We start from the raw sequence: 26,602 nt of genomic DNA on the forward strand, positions 1-26,602 counted from the left end.
TACAAATGTTGCATGGAAGTGATGTTTATTCATGATCATAGAATGAAAGCATTGAGTCTTTCACCATTAAACATGATATTAAGCATGGGTTTTTCATAAATTTCAATAATCAGTTTGAGACAGTTCTGTACTATGCCTAGTTTCTTCAGTGTTTTTTAATCATGAAAGAGTATTAGAGTTTGTCAGATGCTTTTTCTGTGTCCATTGAGATGATCATATGTTTTTTTTTTATTCCATTAATGTGATGTATTACTTTGACTGATTTTCTTGTGTTGAACCAATCTTGCATTCCTGGGATTAATTCCATCTGGTAAAGTAGATATAAAAAAATATATTACTTGATTTGGTTTACAAGTATTTTGTTGAGACTTTTTGCATTTCTGTTTTTTGGAAGAGTTTGTGAAAGATTGATGTTAATCTTTAAATGTTTGGTAGAATTCACTATTGATGCCATCTGGTCCTGTCTAACCCCTTCCCCCAGGTAGGAAGTTTTTTATTAATCCAATCTTTTTATTTGTGATAAGTCTTTCCAAATTTTCCCTTTTCCCTGAGTCAGTTTCTGTCTTTCTATGATTTTTTCCCATTTTATCAGGTTATCTAATTTATTGGCATATACTTGTTTATAATGTTTCCTTGAATCCCTTTTGTTTCTGCTAGATTAGTAGTAATATTTCCTTTTTATTCCTGATTTTAATAATTTGAGTTCTCTTTTTATATTATATTAACATTTTACAAAGCAAATGTAATCCTGTATAACTGTGTAATTTTTTAAAACAGAGGAAAAACTGAAGATACAAAATAAAGAGGCATATCAAAATTAGGATATGGGTATGTTGCTAACAGTCAGTCATTTCTCCTTTATGGGCCTCAGTTTCTTCACCAGGAAGTTGAAATATGGGTTCATAATCGTTTCAGTGGTTGAAAACCTCTGGACTATGTTATATTCATGTTTAAGCATGGGGTTAAAGACCATAGTTTGGAGTATTTGAGGACAGACAGTAGACCAGTTTGGAAGGAGCCCAGTATTCCTGAAGGGCGCAGTAGAAGCTAAGAAAGAAAAGGTGGATTGAAGCCAGATTATGGTAATATTTTAATTCCAGGGTAAGAGATTTTGACTTGGCAATGGGCAACTATTGAGGATATGGAGGTGTAAGAGTAGCCAATCAAAGTGATAATCAAGGAAATTGATGTAGGGGAAGGATTGGAGCTGGGAGTCACCCAGGAAATCATTTAGGGAATGGGTACTATGACAGTAAGAATGGAAAAGTAAGAGACAATGTCTAGAGAGCTCTGATTTGGAAAGTACTCCCTGAAACTGAGGGAGGAGAGAGTAGTCAGTTCTCTTGCTCACCCCCGTGTTTCTCATAGTTATAGGTTCGGCACAGACTAGGTCCAAAATAGGCATTTGTTAAATTGAATTGCATTAACCTAGTTTTGCTGAGAGCACAATGAAGGCTGAATAAAAGAATCTTCAAGTACTCTGAGAGGGCTTCCAGGAAAGCCTTCCATCTTTCCAGGCCGTGGGCATTGTCTGTCTTCTTTCTTGTCATCCAGGAGCCCATGTGTTCCAATTGTGGTGTCAATGTAAAACACTTGTGAACAGATATACAGGTATACATTAGCTTGCATAATTTGTTGGTGAGGAGGTTGATATGGTATTCTGGGTTGATATTGCACTCGGGAAGATGAACTCATGGGCTGACCTGTGTCCATGCACTTTGACACACAAGCAGACAAGGATCTTCATCTGCACATAATAGGAAAACTCTCAAGAGCTGGGTACTGGGAGTTTTATACCAGAAAGTCATGGTCTCAGGCCCAGGGGATTTTTTGGGGGACCCTGGGCCTTGGGGCACAATAATCGGGCCTTATATGATAACCTTTTTCTAGGCTAAAGTCATTTCCCCTCAAATGTCAGCTCTACTGTGGACAGATATTTTTATTTCTTTTGTTGCTGCTATATCTTCAGTTTCTGTTGCATATTAAGGATCTAACATAGATTTAATGAATAAATAAATCTACCAGTCATATTTTTTGGATTAAGGTGGAATATTTCCCCAAATAGGGGGATTGTTGCAGTATAGTACATAAAGATATTGTCTTCTCAAAGGCTCTTTATGAAGAAAGGGTCCTGCCATCCATGCCTTTAGTTCTCATTAGAAGGGGCTCCTCCAGCAAATTCTGTGTAAGAAATCTGCATCTACCTAATTGTAGTTGCCTTCCTGCCCTTTCATTGTGATTTGAACTAAGGAAGTAGGATTGAACCTAATTTGGTTCTGTCTTGACCTGACTTTCTTTTTTTTTTTTTATCCTCACCGGAGGACATTTTTCCATTTTTTGTACAGATAGAGTGGGAGGGAGAGAGAGGAACAGAGAGAGAGAGAGAGAGAAACATCGATGCGAAAGGAACACATCGAGTGGCTGCCACCCGCACAACCGACCAGGGCCGGGGACAAACTGCAACCGAGGTACACGCCCTTAGCGGGAACCGAACCCGGGTCTCTCAGGACCGCAGGCCGACGCTCTAACCGCTGAGCCAAACCGGCCAGGGCATTGACCTGACTTTCTAAGTTCTGTCTTGACCTGACTTTCTAACCCATCCACCCCCACCAATATTCCGTGCTTCTTCCCACTGGAATAATTTCTTTTTTTTCTCTCCCTCTCTTTTCAAAAAAATATTTGTCTTTGTTGATTTTAGAGAAAGAAGAAGGGAGACAGAGAGAGAGAAACATCGATGAGAGAACATCGATCAGTTGCCTTTTGCACATCCCCCTACTGGGGATAGGTCACAACCTGGGCGTGTGCCCTGACCAGGAATCAAACTGGTTACCTCCTGGTGCTTGGGTCGATGCTCAACCACTGAGCCACACTGGCCAGGCCCCACTGGAATTATTTCATAGTCATCTCTTTTCAACCATCTGAAAGCCAACATTTTGTTTTGTCTTTACTGTCTTAAACTCCTGAGAAGAAAAGAAATGGTTCTTATCTCTTAAAGGCCTACCTATTGTACCCTTCATAGCAGGGATTAGCTTGCTTTATGAAAAGCTGGAAAAAGCTAATAGATTATTAGAGAATGAGGTTTTTATTGGTACAAATAGACAATATCAGGTATATGATGTGTTTGCTTAAATCCCTTAGAATCACCTTTTTGAACAGATTCGTTTTTTGATGAATTGTCGTCTTTCATCACTGCCTATTGATTGTATTAAAGGGCAGCTATTAGCATATTGAAAACACAAAGCTGACCTTTGTAAGCTGGAAAGAAAATTACAATAAATCATTTGCAGAGGGTGATAGGTTCTGGGTGGAGATACATTTTTGCACATTTGGCTGTGCATGCAAAATGCATTCAAATGGATTGAGCTCTACTTGCTTAGCTCTGTGGCAAATAGTAGACTGTATGCTGGTGACATCTCTAGGTTCAGTGAGTGGTAACTAAGCTCCCCAAGCTCTGTGAGGTAAAGGGAGAGGAGAATACTCAGGGTTGTGAAGTAACTACTGTCCCTCTAGCTGTATCTCAAAGTCTCTCTCTAAAACCACCAAACAACATACTTTTCTGGTGGCAGAAATAGGGATGCATTGAAATTGCTTGACCTTAGCTTCTTGAGGCAGGAATGTGGAAAAATCGGCGGGGGGTAGGGGGTATGGGTTGGAAAGATGGATTGTTGAATAAAGCTGGAGAGACAACTGGCAAGTGCTTTGGCTAATTCTCCTGGCAGATCTTAGCATTCTTTTTAGGGTACCTTCCTTTTCTCCATGCCCCCCTGGTTCTCCTCCTTTGTTGGACTGGGGTTCTCCCTGAGTTAAGTCATCCCAGGTCAAGAGATATATTATCCAGCCTTCCCAACAGAGTTTTTTCTTTCTTTCTTTTTTTTTCTGTATCCCTTACTTTATGATTTGGAATGGATAGTCTCAATCTCTACCAATTGTATCTAATTTTGATGAGTCTAATATTTCTCAGCTCACCTTGTTCCAATCCCTTCTCTACTCCTTTCCTGTCCCTCTTAGAGCCATAGGTATAGTAATTAAGACCATATGCTCTGGAGCCAAACTGACTGGCTTCTATCCCAGCTCCTCTGTTTTCTAACTTTGTGACTTGGGATAAATTCCTTAACTTTTTTAAGACTCAGTTTCCTCTTCTGTGAAATGGTGGTAATAATGGTACCTGCCTAGCAGAACTGAATAATGCAGTTCATTGAAAACTCTTAGCACAGTGGCTGTATATAGTAAGTGCTCAATAAAGAGCTATAGCTGTTATGTGGTACAGGGATATTCTGACATCTCCGTTCCAACTTTGAGGAAATACAGTTCTTTGTATATCCAAGAAATTTTACAGACAAATGGTAATGAGTATTTGTGCAGCCTTTGATGGAAATCAACACTGAAGATTCTGTTTTTGATATACCCACTCTAGTATCTAACTTTGCTCTCCAGGCTCATAGGTGTTCTATTTAACAATCTAGCCATAGCATCTAATATGTATAGCTTAATCTCTTTTTTTTGAACCAGTTATGTTCCCTAGATATGCCCCAACATGAATGAGTTTTGCTTGCCATAACTCATCTTTCCTCTGAAAACATTTGAGCTAAGAAGTCTCTGAAGATGATTTAGTTCCACCCTCCGTATCCTTCATTTTACAGATAGGTCACCAAAGGTGTGGAGAGAATTAGACTCATTCCTAGGGTCAGGAAGTCACCTTGGAGCCAGGCGTGGCATTCACTTTACAGGGGCCTCTGGTTGAAGGCTATCTGAATACCTGAAAAATCTAGTTTATCCTTTTTCTTTTTGGCTGGAAACTTCTCAAAGAGGGAAGCTAATCCATTCTTTTTCTGCCTTCATCTACAGCTCTGGGTGAACCAGGAGGATGGCGTAGAGGAAGGGCCCAGTGACGTGCAGAATGGGCACCTGGACCCCAACTCAGACTGCCTCTGTCTGGGCCGGCCACTGCAGAACCGGGACCAGATGCGGGCCAACGTCATCAATGAAATCATGAGCACTGAACGTCATTACATCAAGCACCTCAAGGACATTTGTGAGGTAGGCCCAGCTATGATGGTGCATGTGGGGGCAATGAGGGTGGACTAGAGTACACCTCCGTGAATAACCAACAACTTCCCTGGGCCCTACATGCGACAGTTCCAAGATGTTGGAAAGGGCATCTTGACTGGCTTCCTAGATTTTTTCGTAAGAAACTGATCCCTTGGGGCTTCTCAGTTTTTCGCTATCTGTTTTTCTCTCATTTCTCTATATACCTGTTTGTCTGAATAACTTTCTTATCCATATTTTCTCTCTCTCTTTCTCTCTCCCTCTCTCTCTCACACATACACACACAAACACGCACACGCTGTAGCCTTCTGCTTTACCCAGCAAACACTCTACTTTGAATATTTTATCCCCTTCCTTCCAAATGAAGGGGTCATATCCTACTGACTGTGCCCCTGTCCTGATGAACGGGGCCAGGGCCCAATCTGTAGTCAACAGTACAGTTGTAGCATTTTTCAAAGTTCTTGTTTCTGTGGAGCAGTACTACCCGATTAAACATCCTGCAGTGATGAAAATGTTTTGTGTCTACACTCTCCAATATAGTAGCCACTCGCCAGTTGTCTATGGCTATTGAGCAGTGTGGCTCGTATGACTGAGAAGTGGAATTTTATATTTTATTTAACTTTGATTTAAACGACCACATGTGACTAATGGCAGCCACATTGGACAGCGTAGTTCTGGACCAATCTCAGCCAAAGACTGTGGGGCTTAAATCTTTTCACCTTTCCTGGAAGGTTAAAGGTTATCTTCCCCTCCCCGTGCGGAAGTAAGGTAGGGTGGAAGGAACAAGAGCTCTGGGGACATGGAGTGCTGACTTTCACTTGCTAACTTTGTTACTAATGAACCTTTTGGCCTTGACGGTGCCCCTTAACTCCTCAGACCTTTGATTTTATCATATGTCCAGTGGGCTTCATTCTGCTGACCTCTCAAGGTTATTGACAAATTAAGTAAACATATTGTATGTATTTGGGAAAAAGTAGTTTTCCTTTTCTGCCCCTCCCTTTTATCTATTCACCCATCCATCCATGTCTCTCTTTTATCTTTTTCTCTTCCTCCTACAGTCACACAAATGGTTGATATATTTTTTTAAATTACTGTCTTGAATGTGCTATGTGTCACTGAGCATTAAACCACTGACAAGTCATTCATTCAGCAAACGTTTAGTGGAGTTCTGCTCTGTGCCAGGCCCTAGACATAGCTCTACCCCCAAAGTGTTTTGTCCTAGACCAGCAGTGTCTGACTCACCTGGGAGCTTTTAGAAATGCAGACTTTTTAGCTCCACTCCGGACCCACTGAGTCCGAATTTGCATTTGAACAAGATTTACATTTGAATTGTAATGGATATTGCATTTTGAGGACCACTGTTGTATAATCATAGCTGTCTTATGATATCATAGGGTGTATAACACAAGTAAGTACAGTCTGTTCTTTATCTACGTTTGAGGGATGCTGTCAAGACCCTAAGTCAGGTTATATCACTCCTCTGCTTAAAACCCTCCAATGGCTCACCATTTCTTCTTGAGTAAAAGCCCAAATTCTTATTGTTACTTACATATCCCTGTGTGATCAACCACTCTACCTCTGTGACTTCATCTCCTGCACCTTTTCCACAGGTTCCCACTAATCCAGTCACACTGGCCCCTTGCTGTTCCTTAAAAATGCCTAGCATGCTCCCCCAACAGCTTTTGCACTGGTTTGTCCTGCCTAGAGCGTTCCTCCCCTAGATATCTCCATGGCTCCATTCCTCCTCCTTCAAGTCTTTACCCAAATATTACCTTCTCCTTGAGACTTTTCTGACCATTATTTAAAATTGTAACTTTCCACTGTGTCTCCCCTTTTCTTTTTATTTATTTATTTTTATGTATTTGTCTTTATTGTTGAGAGTATTACAGATGTTCCCAATCTTTCCCCCATTGCCCACTTCCACCTGGTTCAAGCCCTAGCCCAGGCCTTCACCACACTATTGTCTGTGTCCATGTACGTGCATATAAATTCTTTTTTCCATTTTTTGTACAGATAGAGTGGGAGGGAGAGAGAGGAAGGGAGAGAGAGAGAGAAACATCGATGTGAAAGGGACACATCGAGTGGCTGCCACCCGCACAACCAACCAGGGCCGGGGACAAACTGCAACTGAAGTACGTGCCCTTAGCGGGAACCGAACCCGGGTCTCTCCGGACTGCAGGCCGATGCTCTAACCGCTGAGCAAAACTGGCCAGGGCACGTGCATATAAATTCTTTGGTTGATCTCTTCTTGTCCCCTTGCCCATTGCTTCTGAGATCCGCCAGTCTCTGCCATGCTTCCATGTCTCTGGACCTATTGTGTTCGTCGGTTTATTTGTTCCTTGGATTCCACATGTAAGTTAGATCATGTGATATTTGTCTTTCTCTGACTGGCTTATTTTGCTTAGCATAATACTCTTAGGTCCCTCCATGGGGTCTCAAAGGGTAAGAGATTCTTCATTTTTAGAGCTGCATGATATTCCATTGTGTAAACTCACCACAGCCTTTTAATCCAATTATCTGATGATGGGCAATTGGACTGTTTCCAGATCTTAGCTATTGTAAATAATACTGCTATGAACGTAGGGGTGAATATATCCTTTCTGATTGGTGTTTTGGGATTCTTAGGATATATTCCTAGAAGTGGAATCACTGGGTCAAATGGCAGTTCCATTTTTAATTTTTTGAGGAAACGCCATACTATTTTCCATAGTGGCTGCACCAGTTTGCATTCCCACCAGCAGTGTACTAGGACTTGTTTGTTGATTTATTTCAAACAAACATCCTCACCAGGACTTGTTTGTTGATTTATTGATGGTAGCCAGTCTGTCAGGTATGAGGTGATACGTCATTGTCTTTTTAATTTGCATCTCTTTATTGAATAGTGACTTTGAGCACTTTTTCATATGTCTCCTGGCCATCCGTATGTCCTCTTTGGAGAAGTGTCTATTTAGGTCCTTCACCCATTTTTTAAATTGGATTGTTTGTCTTCCTTTTGTTGAATCGTATGAGTTCTTTATATACATATTTTGGAAATTAACCCATTATTCAATGTATAATTGGCAAATATGTTTTCCCATACAGTAGGTTCCCTTTGCACTTTTTTTTATCCTCACCTGAGGACATTTTTCCATTTTTTGTTCAGATAGAGTGTGTGGGAGAGAGAGGAAGAGAGAGAGAGAGAGAAACATCGACATAAAAGATACACATTGAGTGGCTGCTGCCCGCACGACCCAACCAGGGCCGGGGACAAACTACAACCGAGATACGTGCCCTTAGCAGGAACCAAACCTGGGACTCTGTTATTGGTCTTTCAGTTTTTCCAGTTGTTACTGATTGAGTTTGAGAAGATTGTGTATTTCTAGGAATTTGTCCATTTCTCTCATTTGGTTCAATTTGTTAGCATATAGTTGTACATAGTATTTTCTTACAATCGTTTTTATTTCTGTGGTGTCTGTTGTTCCTTCATCTCTTTCTTTTCTGATTTTATTTGTTTGGGTTTGCTCTTTTTGTTTCTTGATGAGTCTGGCTAAATGTTCATCAGTCTTGTTTATCTTTTCAAAGAACCAGCTCTTGGTTTCATTGATCTTTTTTTTTTTCTTCTTTACTCTCTATGTCATTTATTTTCATTCTGATTTTTATTATTTTCTTTCTTTTACACACTTTAAGCTTTTCTTGTTACTCTCTTTCTAATTGTTGTTTGTTGTTGGGTTTGACTGTTTAATTGAGATTTTTCTTGTTTCTTGAGGTAGGCTAGTAATGTTATGAACTTTCTTCTTAGGACTGCTTTTGCTATGTCCCATAGATTTTGGGTTATCGTGTGTTCATTTTCATTTGTTTCCAGGAAGTGTTCTATTTCTTTTTTTATCTCATTGGTAACCCATTCACTACTTAATAACATGCTATTTAGCTTCCATGTGTTTGAATGTTTTTGTGTGTTTTCATTGTAGTTGATTTCTAGTTTCATTCCACTTAATCTGAGAAGATGCTTGATATGATTTCGGTCATCTTGAACTTGTAGAGACTTATTTTGTGTCCAAACATGTGGTCTGTCTTTGAGAATGTCCCATGTGCACTTGGGAATAATGTGTATTCTGCAGGTTGGGGTGAACTGTTCTGTAAACGTAAATTAAATCCATCTGATCTAGTTTGTCATTTAATTTTGCTGTTTCCTTGTTTTTTTGTTTTTGTTTTGCTTTGTTTTTTTTGATCTGGAAGATCTATCCAGTGATGTCAGTGGCATGTTAAAGTCCCCTACTATGCCTGTATTGCTGTCAATCTCTCTCTCTCTAAAAGTCCTCCAAGAGCTTTTTTATGTATTTAGGTGCTCCTGGGTGCATATATGTTTATCAGGGTTATATCCTCTTGTTGTAGTCATCCTTTTAGTATTATGTAGTGACCTTCTTGTCTTTTGTTATGACCTTTTCCTTGAAGTCTATTTTGTCAGATATAAGTATTGCTACCTCTGCTTTGCTTTCATTCCATTTTCATGGAAAACCTTTTTATATCCCTTCACTTTCATCCTGTGTGAGTATTTTTTTCTGAGGTGGGTCTTGTATATAGCATTTATATGGGTCATGTTTTTGTATACATTCAGCTATGCTATGTCTTTTGATTGGAGCATTTAATGCATTTACATTTAAGGGTGTTATTGATAGGTACTTATTTATTGCCATTTTTATTCTTTTTTTTTTTTTTTTTGGTACATGCCCCTAGTGGGAACCGAACCTGGGACTCTCTGGTCTGCAGGCTGATGCTCCAACCACTGAGCCAAACCAGCCAGGGTGCCATTTTTATTCTTTATGTCTATGTTCCTCTCTGTATTTATTCTTCTTCTTGCATCAGTCCATTGAACATTTCTTTCATTGCAGGTTTGGTGGCGTTATACTCCTTTAGTCTTATTTTGTCTGGGTAGCTCTTTATTTTACCTTCAATTTTTGAATGAAAGCCTTGATGATTAGAGTAGTCTTCGATTCAGATTCTTGCTTTTGATTACTCTAAATACTTCATGCCACTCCCTTTTGGCCTGTAGTGTTTTGTTGAGAAAGCAGCTGACAGTGTTATTGGAGCTCCCTTGTACACCATTGACTGTCTCTCTCTTGCTGCCCTTAGGATTCTCTCTTTGTCTTTAACGTTTGCCATTTTAATTATGATGTGTCTTAGAGTGGGTCTCTTTGGGTTCATCTTGAATGGTACCCTCTGTACTTCCTGAACTTTTGTGTTTTTTTCCTTCACCAGCTTAGAGAAGTTTTTGTCATTATTTGTTCAAACAGGGCCTCTATTCCTTGCTCACTTTCTTCTCTCTGTGGTATGCCTATAATGCAGATGCTGTTCCATTTTATGTTGTCCCAAAGTTTTCTTCTACTGTCCTCATATTTTTAAAGTTTCTTTTCTTTTTACTGCTCTGATTGAATGATTATTTCCTACCTTGTCTTCTAATTCACTTATTCAATCCTGTGTTTTAGTGCACCTGCTTTTAATTCCTTTCAGTGTATTCTTGATGTCAGCTATAGTATTCTTATTTTATGCCTGGTTCTTATTCATAATTTCTATGTCTTTTTTCATATTGATGTAGTTCCCACTAAGTTCTTTGAGCATCTTTATAACCATTACTCTGAACCCTGTGTCTGATAACTTGCTTATCGCCATCTCATTTAGGTCTTTTTCTGGTAGTCCCTCCTTCTCTTTAATTTGGGGCTTGTTTCTTTGTCTTCTCATATTAGTCATCTCTTTGTGTCTGTGTCTAGGTATTAGATATACAGTGATACCTCGGTTCTCGAACATAATTCGTTCCAGGAGGACGGTCGAGAACCAAATTGTTCGAGAACCGAAGCAATGAAACCCAATAGGAAATAATGGAAACTGGATTAATTCGTTCCAAGCCCCAGAAAATGCCTATTTACTGGCCTAATTTGTATATAATATGTAGAAAAACATAAGTCTCAACAAGAAATAAAAGTGTACAGTATGTCTAAGGGTTAAATTCAGTGTAAAGCGTGACTCTCTCCACAAAGCGTGACTCTCTCCACAAAGCGTGACTCTCTCCACAAAGCGTGACTCTCTCTCTGCACTCACACTGATGACGCAAGCAAGGCGCGCTGGGCCAAATGAACGCCATTCGGCTCAACTCGGCTCATCTCGGAAGTTCGAGTTCCAAATATTTGTTCGGATTCCAAGACAAAAGTTTCTCGAATCTCCTGGTCAAATACCGATTTGGTCGAAAGTCAAGGCGTTCGAGAACCGAGGTATCACTGTACTTGCTATAACTCCCAGTCTTCATGGGGTGGGCCTTTGTAGTAAATGTCCTGTGGGATCCAATGGTGCTGTCTCCTTTGTACTACTGAACTATGTGCTCTTGGGCTCTCCCGCTGTAATTGGGTCTTGATTGTTGTTGTCCTCTTCATGGGTGGGCTCTCCTCTCAGGCTGGCTAACTGTTAGGCTCAGCCACAACTACGTCATGCAAGCTGTTGTACAATTGCTGACAGGGCAAAACTAAGCATAACCAAACAAATAGGAAACATGCAGGTACATACAAAAGATTCCAACAACAACGGCAAAAACAACCACAAAAAATCGAATTAGGAAATAAAAGAGAACAAGAACAATATACAAAGAAGAATGAGAGAAAAATATAATATTACTAGTAGTAAAATGAAAACTAAAGGGAGTACTGGAAGAGAAAGGGGAAGAAAGAAGATTCTGAAAGGAAAGAAGGGAGAGCAAAAAATAAAAGTAGAGCGTAGGGAAAGGAAAACAGTAAAAATAGGTAAGATGACAGAGAAAAGAAAGTTATGCAAAAGTAAAAATAAGAGAGAGAAAGGTAAAGTGAAAAAAATAATGGAAAAGGAAAATAATTGGGTTAGGAAAGGAAGGAGGCCATTAAGAGATATGAATAAAACAAAGAAAAAAGCAAAAATGTTAACAGCAACAATTGTAATACCAAAGCGATAAATAATAAACTTGAAAAAACAACAACAGAAAAAGCCAGCCAAGTGACGTTTGGGCAGCTTAGGTTGTCTGAGGCTCATTGATTTGTATGCCGATTTCAGGCCTCCCTGGAGTTACTTCTGTGTCAGCCAGTGTCAGGTGCTATTCAAGTTCGGCTCTTGGCCTCCTGTGGTAGTTGTGTTTGATCTGAGGCTCCTTGAAAACCACCTCCACCTGCCCCTGAGGTTGTCTGGTCTTCCTCCAGTGTCTCCTGAAGACAGTCAGGAGGGGCCAGGCTAGTGAAGCTATGGCTAGTGGGCCCCATGCTTAGAGGTTAGGCCATCAGGCACTCAATGAGGGGAAATTAATCTCTGCTTCAAAGCCAAATTCCTCGGTCTCTACCATATCCTCCAACTCTAGTTCCCCCTAAGATGGCCTGGTGTAGGTTCAGGTTGAATACAGCCTGCTACCTTTTCTGCAGGAGAAGATTCAGCTGCAGTTGATTCATTGGGATTGATCAAAATAGTCACCTTTGAGCACAGGACGGGACTAAGCATTTTCTCCTGGTCCCAGACAATAGCCTCTGAGGGTCTTACTCTTGGGATGTCCTGCCCTGAGCTATTCTCCCGAACCCTGCCAAACTTTGCCTGGCGTTTGTATATGGGGCTCCACAGAGCTGATCTAAACCCTTTTCTGTTGGGGATGGTGTTCCTACTCTGCAGGAAGGGGAGACATGCAGGAAGGAACAGTCTGTGCAGCTCCCTAGGTGGGGGGAGGGGTTCCAACCCCACACTCAAGGTGAGAGAATCCTTTCCCTTTCCCCATGCCACACAGTTCAGTCGCTATGTGGGACTCTGCACAATGCCTTTCAGGAAAGAAGAGGGTCCTTCTTAGTCACCGCAGGGTGCGGCCCTCAGGCCCCTCTCTGTTCTGGAGCCACGCACTGTCATGCAGCCTTTCCAGCATTTAGAGTCTGGGGTGAACCTCTTCCACTGGGGCTACCAACAGCAGGCATGCTCTTTCACTGGGAAAGTACGGACTCAGCCTCCCAGGCAGAGTTCCCCTGCATCCCTCTGCCGGATGCTACGCAGGCTGTCCTTCCAGTCTCTGCTGACAGGGATGTGAGCCCATGAGCCCGCACTCCCATGGGGGTGGCGCTTTAGAACCTGTATCACTGGGGCCTCTCAGCGGAGCAAGAGCTCCAGGGAGGAGAGGCTCCCCCTTTCTGCGACCCCCCCTCTCTTACCAGTTTCTACGTTGTTTCTTAAGTGCTTCTTAAAATATGTTGATCAGGCTCACTTCTCTTGTTTTTATAAGCTGACCATGCAGTATTCCAGCTGTAAATCCAGTCTGTGGCTGGGAGCAAGGGTACTCAGCCTCCTGTTATGTCGCAGCCATCTTGCCCTCTCCTCTTTTCCTACTTTGTTTATTTATTTCACTTACTGCTATCCAATACATTGTATATTTTTCTTATATGTTTTATTTATTATCCATCTGCCCTACTAAAATGTAAATTGCATGAGGAGTGGAAGTGTTTACCTGTTGATTTACTGATGTATCATCAACACCTAGCACAGTGCCTGGCACATGGTATATGCTCAATAAATATTGTTTAAAGTCACAATGAAATATAAGTGCTTTAGCACGATGCATTCACATTTTATGCCATCAGATTTTAGACAGGGCTAATGTTGTTCTTGTTATTCGCATTTTCTAGATCTGACATGCAAAATTACTTTCCCAGAGTTTTCAGGCACTGACCCAGTAGGAGTCCTTTAGTCTTAGAAGTATCTTTTGTTCCAAACTCCCAAACATCTTGGCTTCTTTCTACAGGGCATGGGGTCAGGACAGCAATGGAAGCATTTGTCTCTGGAAGAGGGAGTGCTATGTTCCTGCTCTGAGGACTTGCTCAATCCAGCCAACCCATGCAAAGCTTTTGTTGGCAACCTGCCGGTTTTGTGTTTCTTAATTATTCTTGGTGCTAAAGTTAGGAATTTTAAGTGGGAAATATCTCTTTGTTCTACCCTGCGATCACAGGTGTCAAAGGAAGTCTTTAAAATTTTTTTAATATGTTAAATTACAGTTTACATGCAGTATTATTTCTATTAGTCTCAGGTGTACAGCATAGTGGTTAGACAGTCATGTACTTTACAAAGTGTTCTCCAGATATTTCCAGTACCCACCTGACACCATACACAGTTATCACAATATTGTTGACTATATTCCCTATGCTGTACTTTACATCCCTGTGACAATTTGGTGACTACCAATCTGTACTTCTCGGTACATTCACCTTTTTCTCTCAGTCCTCCAGCCCCCTCCCTTCTGGCAGCCATCAGTCTGTTCTCCGTATCTATGAGTTTTTCTGTTTTGTTTGTTCGTTTATATTGTTCTTTAGATTCTACATATAAGTAAAATCATGTGGTCTTTCTTTGATTGATTTATTTCACTTAGCATACTACCCTCTAGGTCCATCCATGCTGTTGCAAGAGGAAGGTTTAACTAGAGCAAAAGAAGGGTGGAGAGAGTTTTGTCTATCTGAACCAGAAGACAGTATTTTAACCCAGGGTGTGTCACCTCTAAACCTAAAGCTGTTAGGAGAAATATGATCTATCAGAAAGAACATCAGACTCAGAATTGGGAGTCCAGGGTTCAGGTCTCAACTTAGTCACTGACAGGCTGAGGAACATCAGGCGAATCTTCATCCTGGGCCTCATTCCCCCACTAAAATGAGGCGACTGGAGCGATGTCTGGATCTTACTTTCTCTGATTCTGTGTGATCTAGATATGCTCTCACTAGAGAGAGCTCTGGTAGTGATCCAGGTTACTTCTGCATTCCTTGCCATTTCCTCCTTGGTACCCATGGAGGCTTGTCATACTCAGGCATGAATGTATATGTTAAGGGAGCTCTCTCAACACTTCCCACTTGTGTGCTGTTGAAGGACAAATGAGGGAAACTCCATCCAGTATGGCAAAAAGTCACTGTCAGAGAATACACACACACACACACACACACACACCCCTTCACTCCTGGGAGCAGAAGATGCTTTAGAAACATTTAAGTTGCAATGCCCTCATTTTACAAATGAGGAAGTAGGAAATAAAGTCAGAGTCATTCAGTGAGGCCAATAAGAGAAAATATCTTTTTTTAAAAAAACAAAACAAAACTTCACCCAAGGATATTTTTCCATTTATCTCCATTTATCTCCAGACAGAGTAGGAGGGAGGGAGGGAGGGAGGGAGAGCGAGAGAAACATCTATGTAGTAGAGACACATCAATTGGCTGCCTTCCACATGACCCTGACCAGGGCCAGGGACCGAACCGCAACCGAGGAACATGCCCTTGACTGGAATTGAACCCGTGACTCTTTGGCCCGTGGGCCAATTATTGAACTGCTGAGCCAGACTGGCCAGGGTGAAAAGATCTTTTTTCATGGGTTCTCTGCAAAGGGCCACAATCTCCTTTCTAAATCCAGACAGCAAGATAAAAAGCCTTGGCTTAGTTCTAAGGCATCTTGACCAATGATTGGTGGTATTATCTCTTGTAAACTTACACTCATAATCAGGGAAATTGAGGTCCAGAGCAGACAAAGCTAAAGAAGCCTTATAAAGTTGCCTCATCTTCCTCGCTCGAGGAAGATGATATCAGTCATCCCACACCTGTGAAATAAATTCTGTGCTCAAATTCCTCCAGAGAAGCTGGACTAGCTTTCCTCTGTCATTCTGTCTCATACCCCTCACCATCAAGAAATTCTTCCTTAGACCTAATAGAGTTTATCATGCTATAGCTCTGTCATTTCCATTTGATATGTTTAAACCTGGTTTTTTTCAAACTTATTAACCATGTGTGTTTTCATTCCTGTGAATTGCTCATCTTGATGCTTCCCAGTTGTCTTTACATCTAGGTGTCCACACATAAAATGATAATGCGTTGTATAAAATGCTAATATTTGTATATCATCCTAAGGTAAAGGGATTTGGCAGCTCGTCACTCTGAAGTGACCAGCCCAGGGGCTTCTGGCTGCCCTAGGCCCTACCTCTCTGTACCATCTGGACACTCCAGGCCCTGTTCTTAGCGTCTGCTCAATTTCCTATAGTTTGTCATATTTTCCTTGCTGATTTACAGGAGTCTGTTGTATATATTCTATATGTTAATCCTTTGTCAGTTTTACATCTCGCAAATATCTTTCTTGCTGACATTCTCTAGGTTTTTGTTAATGGTTTTATTGAATTTAAACAAAGGGTTTCCTGGCCTGAAAAGGGGGAGAAGAAAAGACAACCACCAGTTTAAACATTCTGCTTCTAATTCACCTTTTGCCATCATCAGTATGAGACGGGCTCGTCTTTTTGATGCAACATGTATTTATTAAGCAGCAGCTACGTGCCGGGGACTGTGTTAAACTCTGGGGATATAGCCGTGAACAAGACAACCATAGTCATCATTCTCATATTTCTTGAATCATTTTCAAAATGTTTATCAGGTCTCCTGTCAGGCCTCAGACTTCCAAGCAAAACAATATGAAATCTCTAGAAAGTCAGAGCTGAATGGGGCCCTGGAAATAGTGTTTTGATATATGTGATGTATAGAAATTTGATATATAGAGATGGAGACACTGAGGTCCAGACTTGTGAGGGCCTCTCCCTAAACTGTTTTCCATACCTGGGCGACCCATAAGTTTTTCTGTTCATCCTTATTTCCCTGAGGTCTTTGGGATTTTCCCTGGAGATTATGGTTGTGGTTTGTATTCCGTATCAAAGCACTAATTCTAGCTTAATGCACTAGATCTAGACTTCTAGATAAACCCTTGTGGGTTTGATAGCAGTTAAATAAGTAGGCAAACTTCCTTGACTATTTTTATTTGTTTGTTTGTTTAATTATTTATTTATTATGTATTGGTTTCGTGTGTACAGCTTAGTGGTTAGATAATCATATACTTTACATAGTGTTCCCTCCATATTTCCAGTACCCTATCTGGCATCAAACATAGTTATCACAATATTATTGACTGTATTTCCCATTTCCTCGACTATTATCATGGAAATGCCAGAGCTAATTCATGCCGATTGTGATTGATTTCATAACTCCCACGGTACTCTTAGGTGCCCTGCGACCTGCCTTCCCACCATGCCCATTCTGCTCCTAGGAGGCAGAGGTGAGGATCTCAGAAACTACCTCTGTTGAATCAGTTCATACCCATTGTCATATCACCCTGTTCTCTCTTCCCATTCAGATGGAGTTCAAGGGTATTCAAAGCTTGCTTGACAGTCAGAGCCACCGACCCCTTCCTCTGTCTGTGCCCTGTGCCAGACCTTCAGAGGCCCCCTGAGTCTTTCCCACGACAAACAGCCCTGGATCCTTACTCCGCTCTTCATGGTGTTGCATTTCAGGCCCCTCTCTACCCTGCTTACTCCCCTCTGGCTCTCTATCCCTCTCTCCAAGTTCCTTCGAAAAGAGGACTCCGAACTGAACGCTGTTCTCCTACAGTGGTGGAGCTACCTTCTGATGTCTCTCCTGCCACGCTCTCAATCTGTTCCTTCTTTATTTCCCTATTTTAAGCAGAGGTTTTATTTTTGTTCTTGAACCTCACTATATATAACTTGATTTTTATTTCTTTAAGCACACTCAGTTTTTCCCTGACTTAAAATGGCATTCATTTTGGCAGTCACATCCCACAGCCAGCTTATCTTAAACTTACATACCCTTAAAAATGAGTGAATGTGCCCTGGCCGGTTTGGCTCAGCGGTTAGAGTGTTGGCCTGCGGTCCAGAGAGACCTGGGTTCTGTTCCCGTTAAGGGCATGTACCTCGGTTGCAGTTTGTCCCCAGCCCTGGATGGGTCATGCGGGTAGCAGCCACTCGATGTGTCCCTTTCACGTTGATGTTTCTCTCTCTCTGTTCCTCTCTCTCCCTCCCACTCTGTCTGAACAGAAAATGGAAAAATGTCTTCGGGTGAGGATAAAAAAAAAAAATGAGTGAATGAGAAGAGACAAATATTGATTGACCCCCCTAAGCCAAACCTCCTTTCATCATTGCTGTGGAACATTTGATAGAGTTACCCGGTCAGCCAAAGGAAGGGAATGAAAAATGAAAGCCAGACTCCAGAGTACTAGTCATCTCTCCTGGCCTTTCTCCCTCGAGAAGCCTAGGCAGCTCTGAGTTATAAGTGCTGAGGGCAACATTTTGTGGTGCTCCACCTACTCCCATATTCTTATGTCCCATCTCATTTTCCTTGATAAAGGCAGTTTCAATTAGTTGTACTCCCTTCAGCAAGTCACATGTATTAAACACAAGGGCTAGAGATTTTGAGAGGACATTGGATTTTCCTTGATAATATTGTGCTCAAGGCAACGTTCCTGATGCTGTATTTTCTTTATAGTCTGTCAGAAAGTTTGCCCCCATTTTTTTAGTTCCAGAAATAATTAAACAAACGGCATTAGAGGAAGTTTGGAAGTAGGAACAAAATCAACTAGAATCCACCAAATTATAAGAAAACTATTTGCACTTTTGCATAATTTCTTCAAATATATTTATATGTATAAGTATTTACAGAGTTCTAATCATAGTGACATACCATTCTGTGTCCTTCTTTTTAACCTTATATCATAAACACTTCTCCATGTTTCTAGATAATCTTCGTAATCATTATTTTTAATGGCCACATAATATTCCATCGAGCAAAATATACCAGAACGTATTTATAATCTAGCATTAGCTTCAAAGAAAAACCGTTTACAAAGCACCCTAGGGTCCCACCATCCTATGGGCAGTTACATTTCTTCTAATACATAGCTTAATCTTTACATGCTACAACACACATGATGTAATAGAAAGAAAACGACGTCCTTGACAATGAATAGCATATTAGGGAATTGGGAAGCTTCACTGACATCTCTATCTATTCTTTCTTTTCCAGAGCCCACTTTTTCTTCTTTGTCATTTCTGTTATTTCCATACTGATGTTGAGATCTAGTATCCTTGCTGCACTTTGGGGATTTGATGATAATTGTTCTTTCCCTGAGACCTTTTAAATGGGAACAGTGAACACAATTATTAAGTACTTCCTGAACTGGCTTCTGAGGGTAAATGAGCCATCCATAATGGCTTCTTCTATTTCCCCAATGTGGTCACTCACTGATACCTACTACTTACCTGACATGACATGCTGATGTGACATTGTCACCAGTTTTTCTCAGCTGTGCTCACAGGCCTACCTTAGGGAGCAGTGGGAGCAGGGGTGAGGAAATCTCTGCCTCCTTGCCTAATGTCAAGATGTAGAAGTTCCTACCAGGTGATATGCTCACTACTGTCCCTGCTTCACTGTAGCTCAGATACTTCCAGATATGATAGGGTGAGAAAGGGAAAGAGAGAGGGAGGAAGTGAAGGAAGAAATAAAAAGGCAAACAAACCCTGGGAGGTAAGATATTTGGCAAGGAGGGGCCTATAGGAGTTTATTACCCATCTCCCCGTTAGTCAAGGAAGGCTTTCTAGGGAGGCAGAATTTGGAGAGCTGTTCCAGTCAAGGTAGTGGAGCTGAAAGAGTATTTTGGGAATAGGTGGCATGTTATTCCTGGTCAGGAATTGGATATTAATGAACGTAGAACATCTTGATCATGCCAGTCAATGAAGGCAGCCACCATTAGTTAAATAAATGCCAACACAGGCACAGCCGATTCATGTGCATAACTGTTGAAATACACTTTAGAAATACCCTTAATAATTAATGGCTGAATTGGCGTGTTCGAAGAGAGAAGGGAAGTGAGATTTTGGTAGAGGTTGGTAAAGGGCTTTGAAGCCAGGGATCAGGATCTCCGGGAGTATGCCTAGATGACCTAATGGAAGCCATGCTAGGGGAGATAAAGTGGAAGTAGGGACAGGCCGGAAGTGGTAAGTCAGTCACTACAATGCTTATTAGGCGCTTAAAACTTAAGAAAGGTGTTATAAAAATCACATTTAGCTTTCACATGGAAGCAAGTCACCACAGTTCATTCTCACCAATAATTTCACCTGCTAATTATTTCTACCAAGGACAGTGGCCATCAGTTAAAAATGTACATCAGTAAGTTCAAAATGGAAAACTGTGGCTGTTTTTGTTTGTTTGTTTGTTTTTGTTTTTTTCTCCCCCACCCCTAACTTCCACGTGCCCTGAGGCTGGTTGTGTTATCTCAGTGCTCTGTCATTAGACCAAGAATCTCTTTCATTGATTCTTTGCTTTCATCAATGGCTAGCTGTGTTAAATCATCTGTTTATTCACAAATGTGTTCTGAACACTTACTCTATTAAAAATGTGTACCTCCACACCTGTGCACTAGTTGGCAGGGCTCATCCGAATGATTTCTCCTGGCTGGCTACCATCGATGGCTAAGGCATTGCTTTGAGGAATGGTTTGGTTTTGTCAATTCCTGTTCCTTTTTGGGAAGTTTCCTGCTGGGGCCTCTGTTGCCAAATCGCTGTTAATGTTGTGAAGATCATTTGAATTGGTCCTATAAGAAAGAACTTGAGAGAGATGAATAGATCCAGCTAAACCAGTAACTACGAAAATGATGCAAATGTTTGTGATCAACCAGCTTCTGAGAGAGGGCCCTAGGACCTTTGGGGTCCTTGTCATAGAGAATGGCAGCCAAAGCTTTATAATCTGGAGTCTTTGTACTCCGAAGACCTTTGCTTGAGATCCAACTTTCCTAATTACTCACTAGTGGAGTGGCTTCCTCCTCTGAACCTTAATTTCCTCATAGGGAAAATGTAAATGATTATTCCCTGTCTACTTCATGGAACTGACATGAGGCTCCAAGGGCTTAGGAAGTAGTGGTAAAGCCTGGGCTTTTCCTTTGTCTGCAGGGCTACCTGAAGCAATGCAGAAAGAGAAGGGACATGTTCAGCGATGAGCAACTGAAGGTCATCTTTGGGAACATTGAAGACATCTACAGGTTTCAGATGGGCTTTGTGAGAGACCTGGAAAAACAGTACAACAATGATGATCCCCATCTCAGTGAGATAGGACCCTGCTTCCTGGAGCACGTAAGCATCTTTCTCTCTGGGGAGGGTTTTGAGAGAGGTTAAAAAAGAAAGACTCATGGACAGTGATTACCAGAGGGAATGGGGGTGGGAGCAGGTAGAAGAGGGTAAAGGGGGGGATAAATGGTGATGGAAGGAGACTTAACTTGGGGTGGTAAACAATACAATATACACATAATGCATTGTAAAATTGTATACCTGAAACCTGTATAATTTTATTAACCAGTATCACCCCAATATATTTAATAAGGAAAAAAAAGTTTAAAAAAGGAACATTGGAAGGAGTGTCTGAGCTGTCTGGTCCTGCTCAGCTGCTTTGTCCTGTGGTAGGGGATGGATTCTTCTCTGAGTTTGATGCTGACAACTTTGCCAGAGCATGAGGACTTAGGAAGGTGCTGTGATTTGGACTAGGACTCTCTTTCTTTCTGTTTTTAATATTTGTTCTTTATTGATTTTAGAGAGAGAGGAAGGGAGAGGGAGAGAGAGATAGAAACATCGATGAGAGAGAACATCGATCGGCCACCTCCCTTCATGCCCCCCACTGGGGATCAGGCCCACGCCCTGGGCATGTGCCCTGACCAGGAATTGAACTGGTGATCTCTCGGTGCATGGGTCTACGCTCAACCACTGAGCCACACCGGTTGGGACTCACTTTCTTTCCATTTCCCCTTCCTTTTCTCTCTCCTTCCAGAGGATCACCAGTAGGATTTTTCTTGAGTTTCTCTTTTGTTTTCCTGTTGGGTTCAATTGCTATGGGACCCAGTGTTTTGGGAAGGACTCTGAAATTATTCACTACATGGAGAATCCAGGAATCTGAGTAATAGAAGAGACCATGGTCAGCATGAAAATAGGTCTCTGTGAGGCATTTAGGGGAGAGCAGTAGGGCAGGAGAAGTGGCATGTGTAGGAAAAGAGGCCACATAACTTAAAGGAAGGAGCACTAGGAAACAGGAAAGGGAGGATTTGAGTCTTGTGTCTGCAGTGACTATCTGAATAACTTTGGATGAGTCCCTTACCTTCTTTGGGCCTCCTCATCTGGAATATAAGAAGGTTCACTCTGTCCCCCTGTGGTCCTCTAACATCTTTTTGGTCTCAGTCACAGCTGACCTAGTTGTTTTGACAATTCTCTTCCCCCATTTTATAAGGGGTATTTTTTTAAAGGGGTAACGTGCACATGATACAGATTTCAAGTGGCACATAAAAATGGTGCAGCTAAAAGTAAGCCTTCTTGCAAACTTTCCTGCTGTGCTTATGTATATGTGATTTGGTGATTTGCTTGAAGGACCCACAGGACTCAACATATAGTTATACTCATGGTTATGATTTATTAAGCTAAAGGATACAAAGCAAAATCAGCAGAAGGAAAAGGCACAGGGGATAATGTCTGGATGAAACCAGGCTCAAGTTTCCAAGAGTCTTCTCCCAGTGGAGTCACACAGGATGCACTTAATTCCCCTTGCAATGAGTTGTGACAGTAAATATGAAATATTGTCTACCAGGGAAACTCATTAGGGACTCAGTGCCCAAGCATTTTCTGGAAGTCTGATCATGTAGGCACCCTCTGCCTAGCATGTACCCAAATTCTAGACTGGCAGAAGGAAAGGGGGCATTCAGTATAAACCACATTGTTTATATAAACAGTTTACACTCAGTGAGCCACTATTGTCAGGGAACAGTGAGAACCCTCTTGAGATCCAAGTTCAAATATGCCAGTCAAGTTCAACATTTCAAATAGGTTTTGCTAAGGATAGCAGCCTCAGGCCTGACATGTTAGCTCTTTTCGGCACAGTATTTAAACTGCTTCAGCTGTTCCAGAAAGCACACGGGAAGTATTTATCAAAGTTAAGCATGTGTATGACCTAGTGGTTCCATTTCTGAATATGTATCCCAGAGAGGTTCTCCCCGAGATCCACGAGGGAGCGTTTACAAGGCTGTTCGCTGCATGGCAGTGTAATGTGTGGTGGAGTACAATTAGAAGCAATTTAAGTATTTATCACCAAGGGATGGATAAGAAACAGATAGGAGATGCTTGCTATGGGGTATTATGTAGCAAGAATCAACAGAGTAGATGTATGAATCTTACAGCAATGCGTATAGACATCATAAACATAGTGTTGAGAGGTAAGTAGAATATAGAATATTGGTACTCAGTTGAAGCCTGCCCTGTGCATTGTAGGCTGTTTAACAGCATTTCTGGTCTCTACCCACTGGATGCAGTACCAGCTCCCACAACCCAGTTGTGATAACCAAAAATGACTCCAGACATTGTCAAATATCACCTGGAGATCAAAAAGAACCACTGATCCATTGAAATGATCATATGCTGTTACCCTTTAACCTGTAAATATGGTGAATTTGGATTAATTTTCACAATAAATGATAGTTACATCCCTGGGATAAACCCTAACTAATCATGGTGTTTTATCTTTTTAATTTAAAAAAAAATTAATTTAATTTTTTTCATCACCTTTTATCCCCTCTACCACCTCCACCTGTCCCCCTCCACCTCTACAATCACCATACTGTTGTCCATGTCCATGAGTTCGCTCCCTTTTTTTTCCTTTTTTGCTCAATCCTCCCCATACCCCAAGCTGTCAGCCTGCTCTCTTATCTATGAGTCTGTCTCTATTTTGCTTGGCAGTTCAGGTTTTTCATTAAATTCCACATATGAGTGAAATCATGTGGTACTTGTCTTTCTCTGACTGGCTTTTTTCATTTAGCATAATACTCTCCAGGTCCCTCCATATCATCTCAAAGGGTAAGAGATCTTTCTTTCTTACAGCTGCGTAGTGTTCCATTGGGTACATTTACCACAGCTTTTTTATCCACTCATCTACTGATGGGTACTTGGCTGTTTCCAGATTTTGGCTATTGTAAATAACACTGCAGTCTTTTATTTTTTGGAGTATCTTGCCTTGAAAAAACTTGGATTGTTTACCCTTTTATTATTTAGTTCTAGGATTTCATTTTTTTTATCAGCTTTTTAAGGTATAATTTTTATCCTCACCCGAGGACATTTTTGCATTTATCTCCAGATAGAGCGGGAGGGAGAGAGGGGGGAAGAGAGAGAGAAAAACATCAATGTGACAGAGACACCTCGAGTGGTTGCCACCCACACAACCCCAACCAAGGCCAGGGACAAACTGCAACTGACGTACGTGCCCTTAGCGGGAACCAAACCTGGGTCTCTCTGGTCTGCAGGCTGACGCTCTAACCGCTGAGCAAACTGGTCAGGGCTTAAGTGTATAATTTGGTGAATTTTTTTTTTTATCCTCACCCGAGGACATTTTTCCACTTTTGTTCAGGTAGAGTGGGAGGGAGAGCGAGGAAGAGAGAGAGAGAACATCGATGTGAAAGGGACACATCGAGTGGCTGCCTCCTGCATGACCCCACTGGGGCCGGGGCTGGGACCGGGGACGGGACCAGGGACAAACTGCAACCGAGGTATGTGCCCTTAGCGGGAACTGAACCCTGGTCTCTCTGGACCGTAGGCCAACGCTCTAACTGCTGAACCAAACCGGCCAGGGCTAATTTGATGAATTTTAGCAGATGTATCTATCATTATAATGAAGATACAGAACATTTATATCACTTCATCAAGTTCTCTCATTTTCACTTTATAATCAATCTCTGCTCCCACCCATGACCATTGGCAAGCACTAATCTGCTTTCTGTTACCCTAATTTTACCTTTTCTAGAATGTCCTATAAGTGGAATCATATAGTAGTAATTGTTTGTGTTTAGGTTTTTTTCACTGAACATAATACCTTTGATATTCATCCATGCTGTTGAATGCATCAGTAGTTGGTTCTTTTTATTGCTTAGTAATATTCCATTGTGTAGTTTATTCCAGGACATCTGAGTTATTTACTAGGTTGTTTACATCTGTGGGATTCCTAGATTGCATGGTAAGTGTTTGTTTAACTTTATAAGAAATTAACAAACTATTTTTCAAAGTTGCTATACCATTTTGCATTCTGAATTCAAATATATAAGAATTCTAGTTGCTCCACCTGGTTGCCAGCATGTGGTTTTATTAATATTTTTTATGGTAGCTGTTCTGATAGGTGTTTAGTGGTATTTCATTGTGGTTTTAATTTACATTTCCATAATGGGTAATTTGAGCATATTTTATGCACTTATTTTCCACCTGTATAAACTCTTTGATGAAGTGTTTGTTTATGTCTTTTGCCTATATTTAAGAAGATTATTTGTTTTCTTACTGTTTAGTTTCTGGAGTTCTTTATTTATTCTTTTTATAAGTCCTTGGTCACATATATGATTTGCAAAGATTTTCTTCCAGTCTGTATCTTAGTCTTTCATTTATTTAACAGTGTCTTTGAAAAGCATAAAATTTTAATTTTGTTAAAATCCAATTTATAATTATTTTTCTTTTATGGTTCATATTTTTGGTGGTCTTATTTAAGAAATCTTTGCCTAATCCAAGGTCACAAAAATTTAGTCTATTTTCTTATAAGAGTTGTGTAGCTTTATTTCTTATATTTAGGTCTATGATCCTATTTTGAGGGAATTTTTATAAATGGGGTAAAATAAAGGTCAAAGTTAATTTATTTTCATGTTGATATCCAGTTGTTCCAGCACCATTTGTTGAAAAACTATTAATTCCCCCATTTAATTACCTGGGCACCTTTGTAAAAAATCAAGTGAACAGACATGTTTTAGGGGCATGAGTCTGTTCCAGTGATCTATGTGACTGTTCATAAACTAATACCACACTATCTTTTTATTGTGGTGGTGATTGTTTTATTAAGATTTAATTGACATATGACATTATATTAGTTTCAGGTGTACAACACTATCATTCAGTATTTGTATATATTGTGAAATGATCACAATAAGTCTAGTCAGCTTTCTTTTTTTTTTTTAAAATCCTCACCCGAGGACATTTTTTCCATATTTTGTTCAGATAGAGTGGGAGGGAGAGAGAGAGAGAGAGAAACATCGATGTGAAAGGGACACATCAAGTGGTTGCCACCCGCACGACCCAACCAGGGCCGGGGACAAACTGCAACTGAAGTACGTGACCTTAGCGGGAACCGAACCGGGGTCTCTCCAGACCGCAGGCTGACGCTCTAACCGCTGAGCCAAACCGGCCAGGGCAGTCTAGTCAGCTTTCATCACCATCCTTTTTTTTTACAAAAAATTTTTTTTGCTCATACTGTCTTGAGTAATGCAGCTCCATAGCACGTCTTGAAAGTAGGTAGCATATGTCCTCCAAATTTATTCTTTTTCAGATTCATTCTTTCTGGCTATTTTAGATAATTTATATGTCTATATAAATTTATCTCATCACAATTAAAATTTTTATCTTCTTTTTATTGTATCTATATGAAATGATGGATTTTAACTAAACCTACTGTGGCGATTGTTTCACAATATATGTAAATCAAGCCATCATGCTGTGTACCTTAAACTTGTACAGTAACATCTGCCATTATTTCTCTATAAAACTGGAAACAAATTTAAAAAAAGAATCATTTTGCCAAGTTGTACCAAAAAGCAAAAACAAATAAACAAACAAAAAACCCTGTCAGCATTTTGCTTAGTATTGCATTAAATCTGTAGATCAATTCTGGGAAAATTGATGTTTTCAGTTCCA

The 26,602-nt window shown here is 40.8% G+C and overlaps 1 protein-coding gene across 5 annotated transcripts in view; it reads left to right on the forward strand.

The window, feature by feature from the left end:
- ARHGEF9 (Cdc42 guanine nucleotide exchange factor 9) overlaps positions 1-26,602 on the forward strand; it is a 235,354-nt gene that overhangs the window by 156,123 nt on the left and 52,629 nt on the right. For all 5 annotated transcript variants that reach the window (XM_036271154.1, XM_036271152.1, XM_036271153.1 and 2 more), the window contains 2 exons: positions 4,846-5,037; positions 20,807-20,986. In XM_036271154.1, coding sequence (XP_036127047.1) covers positions 4,846-5,037; positions 20,807-20,986 — 372 coding nt within the window. The remainder of the gene's footprint in view (positions 1-4,845; positions 5,038-20,806; positions 20,987-26,602) is intronic.

The sequence above is a fragment of the Molossus molossus genome, unplaced genomic scaffold (genome assembly GCF_014108415.1).
Source record: "Molossus molossus isolate mMolMol1 unplaced genomic scaffold, mMolMol1.p scaffold_m16_p_2, whole genome shotgun sequence".
Taxonomy (NCBI): domain Eukaryota; kingdom Metazoa; phylum Chordata; class Mammalia; order Chiroptera; family Molossidae; genus Molossus; species Molossus molossus.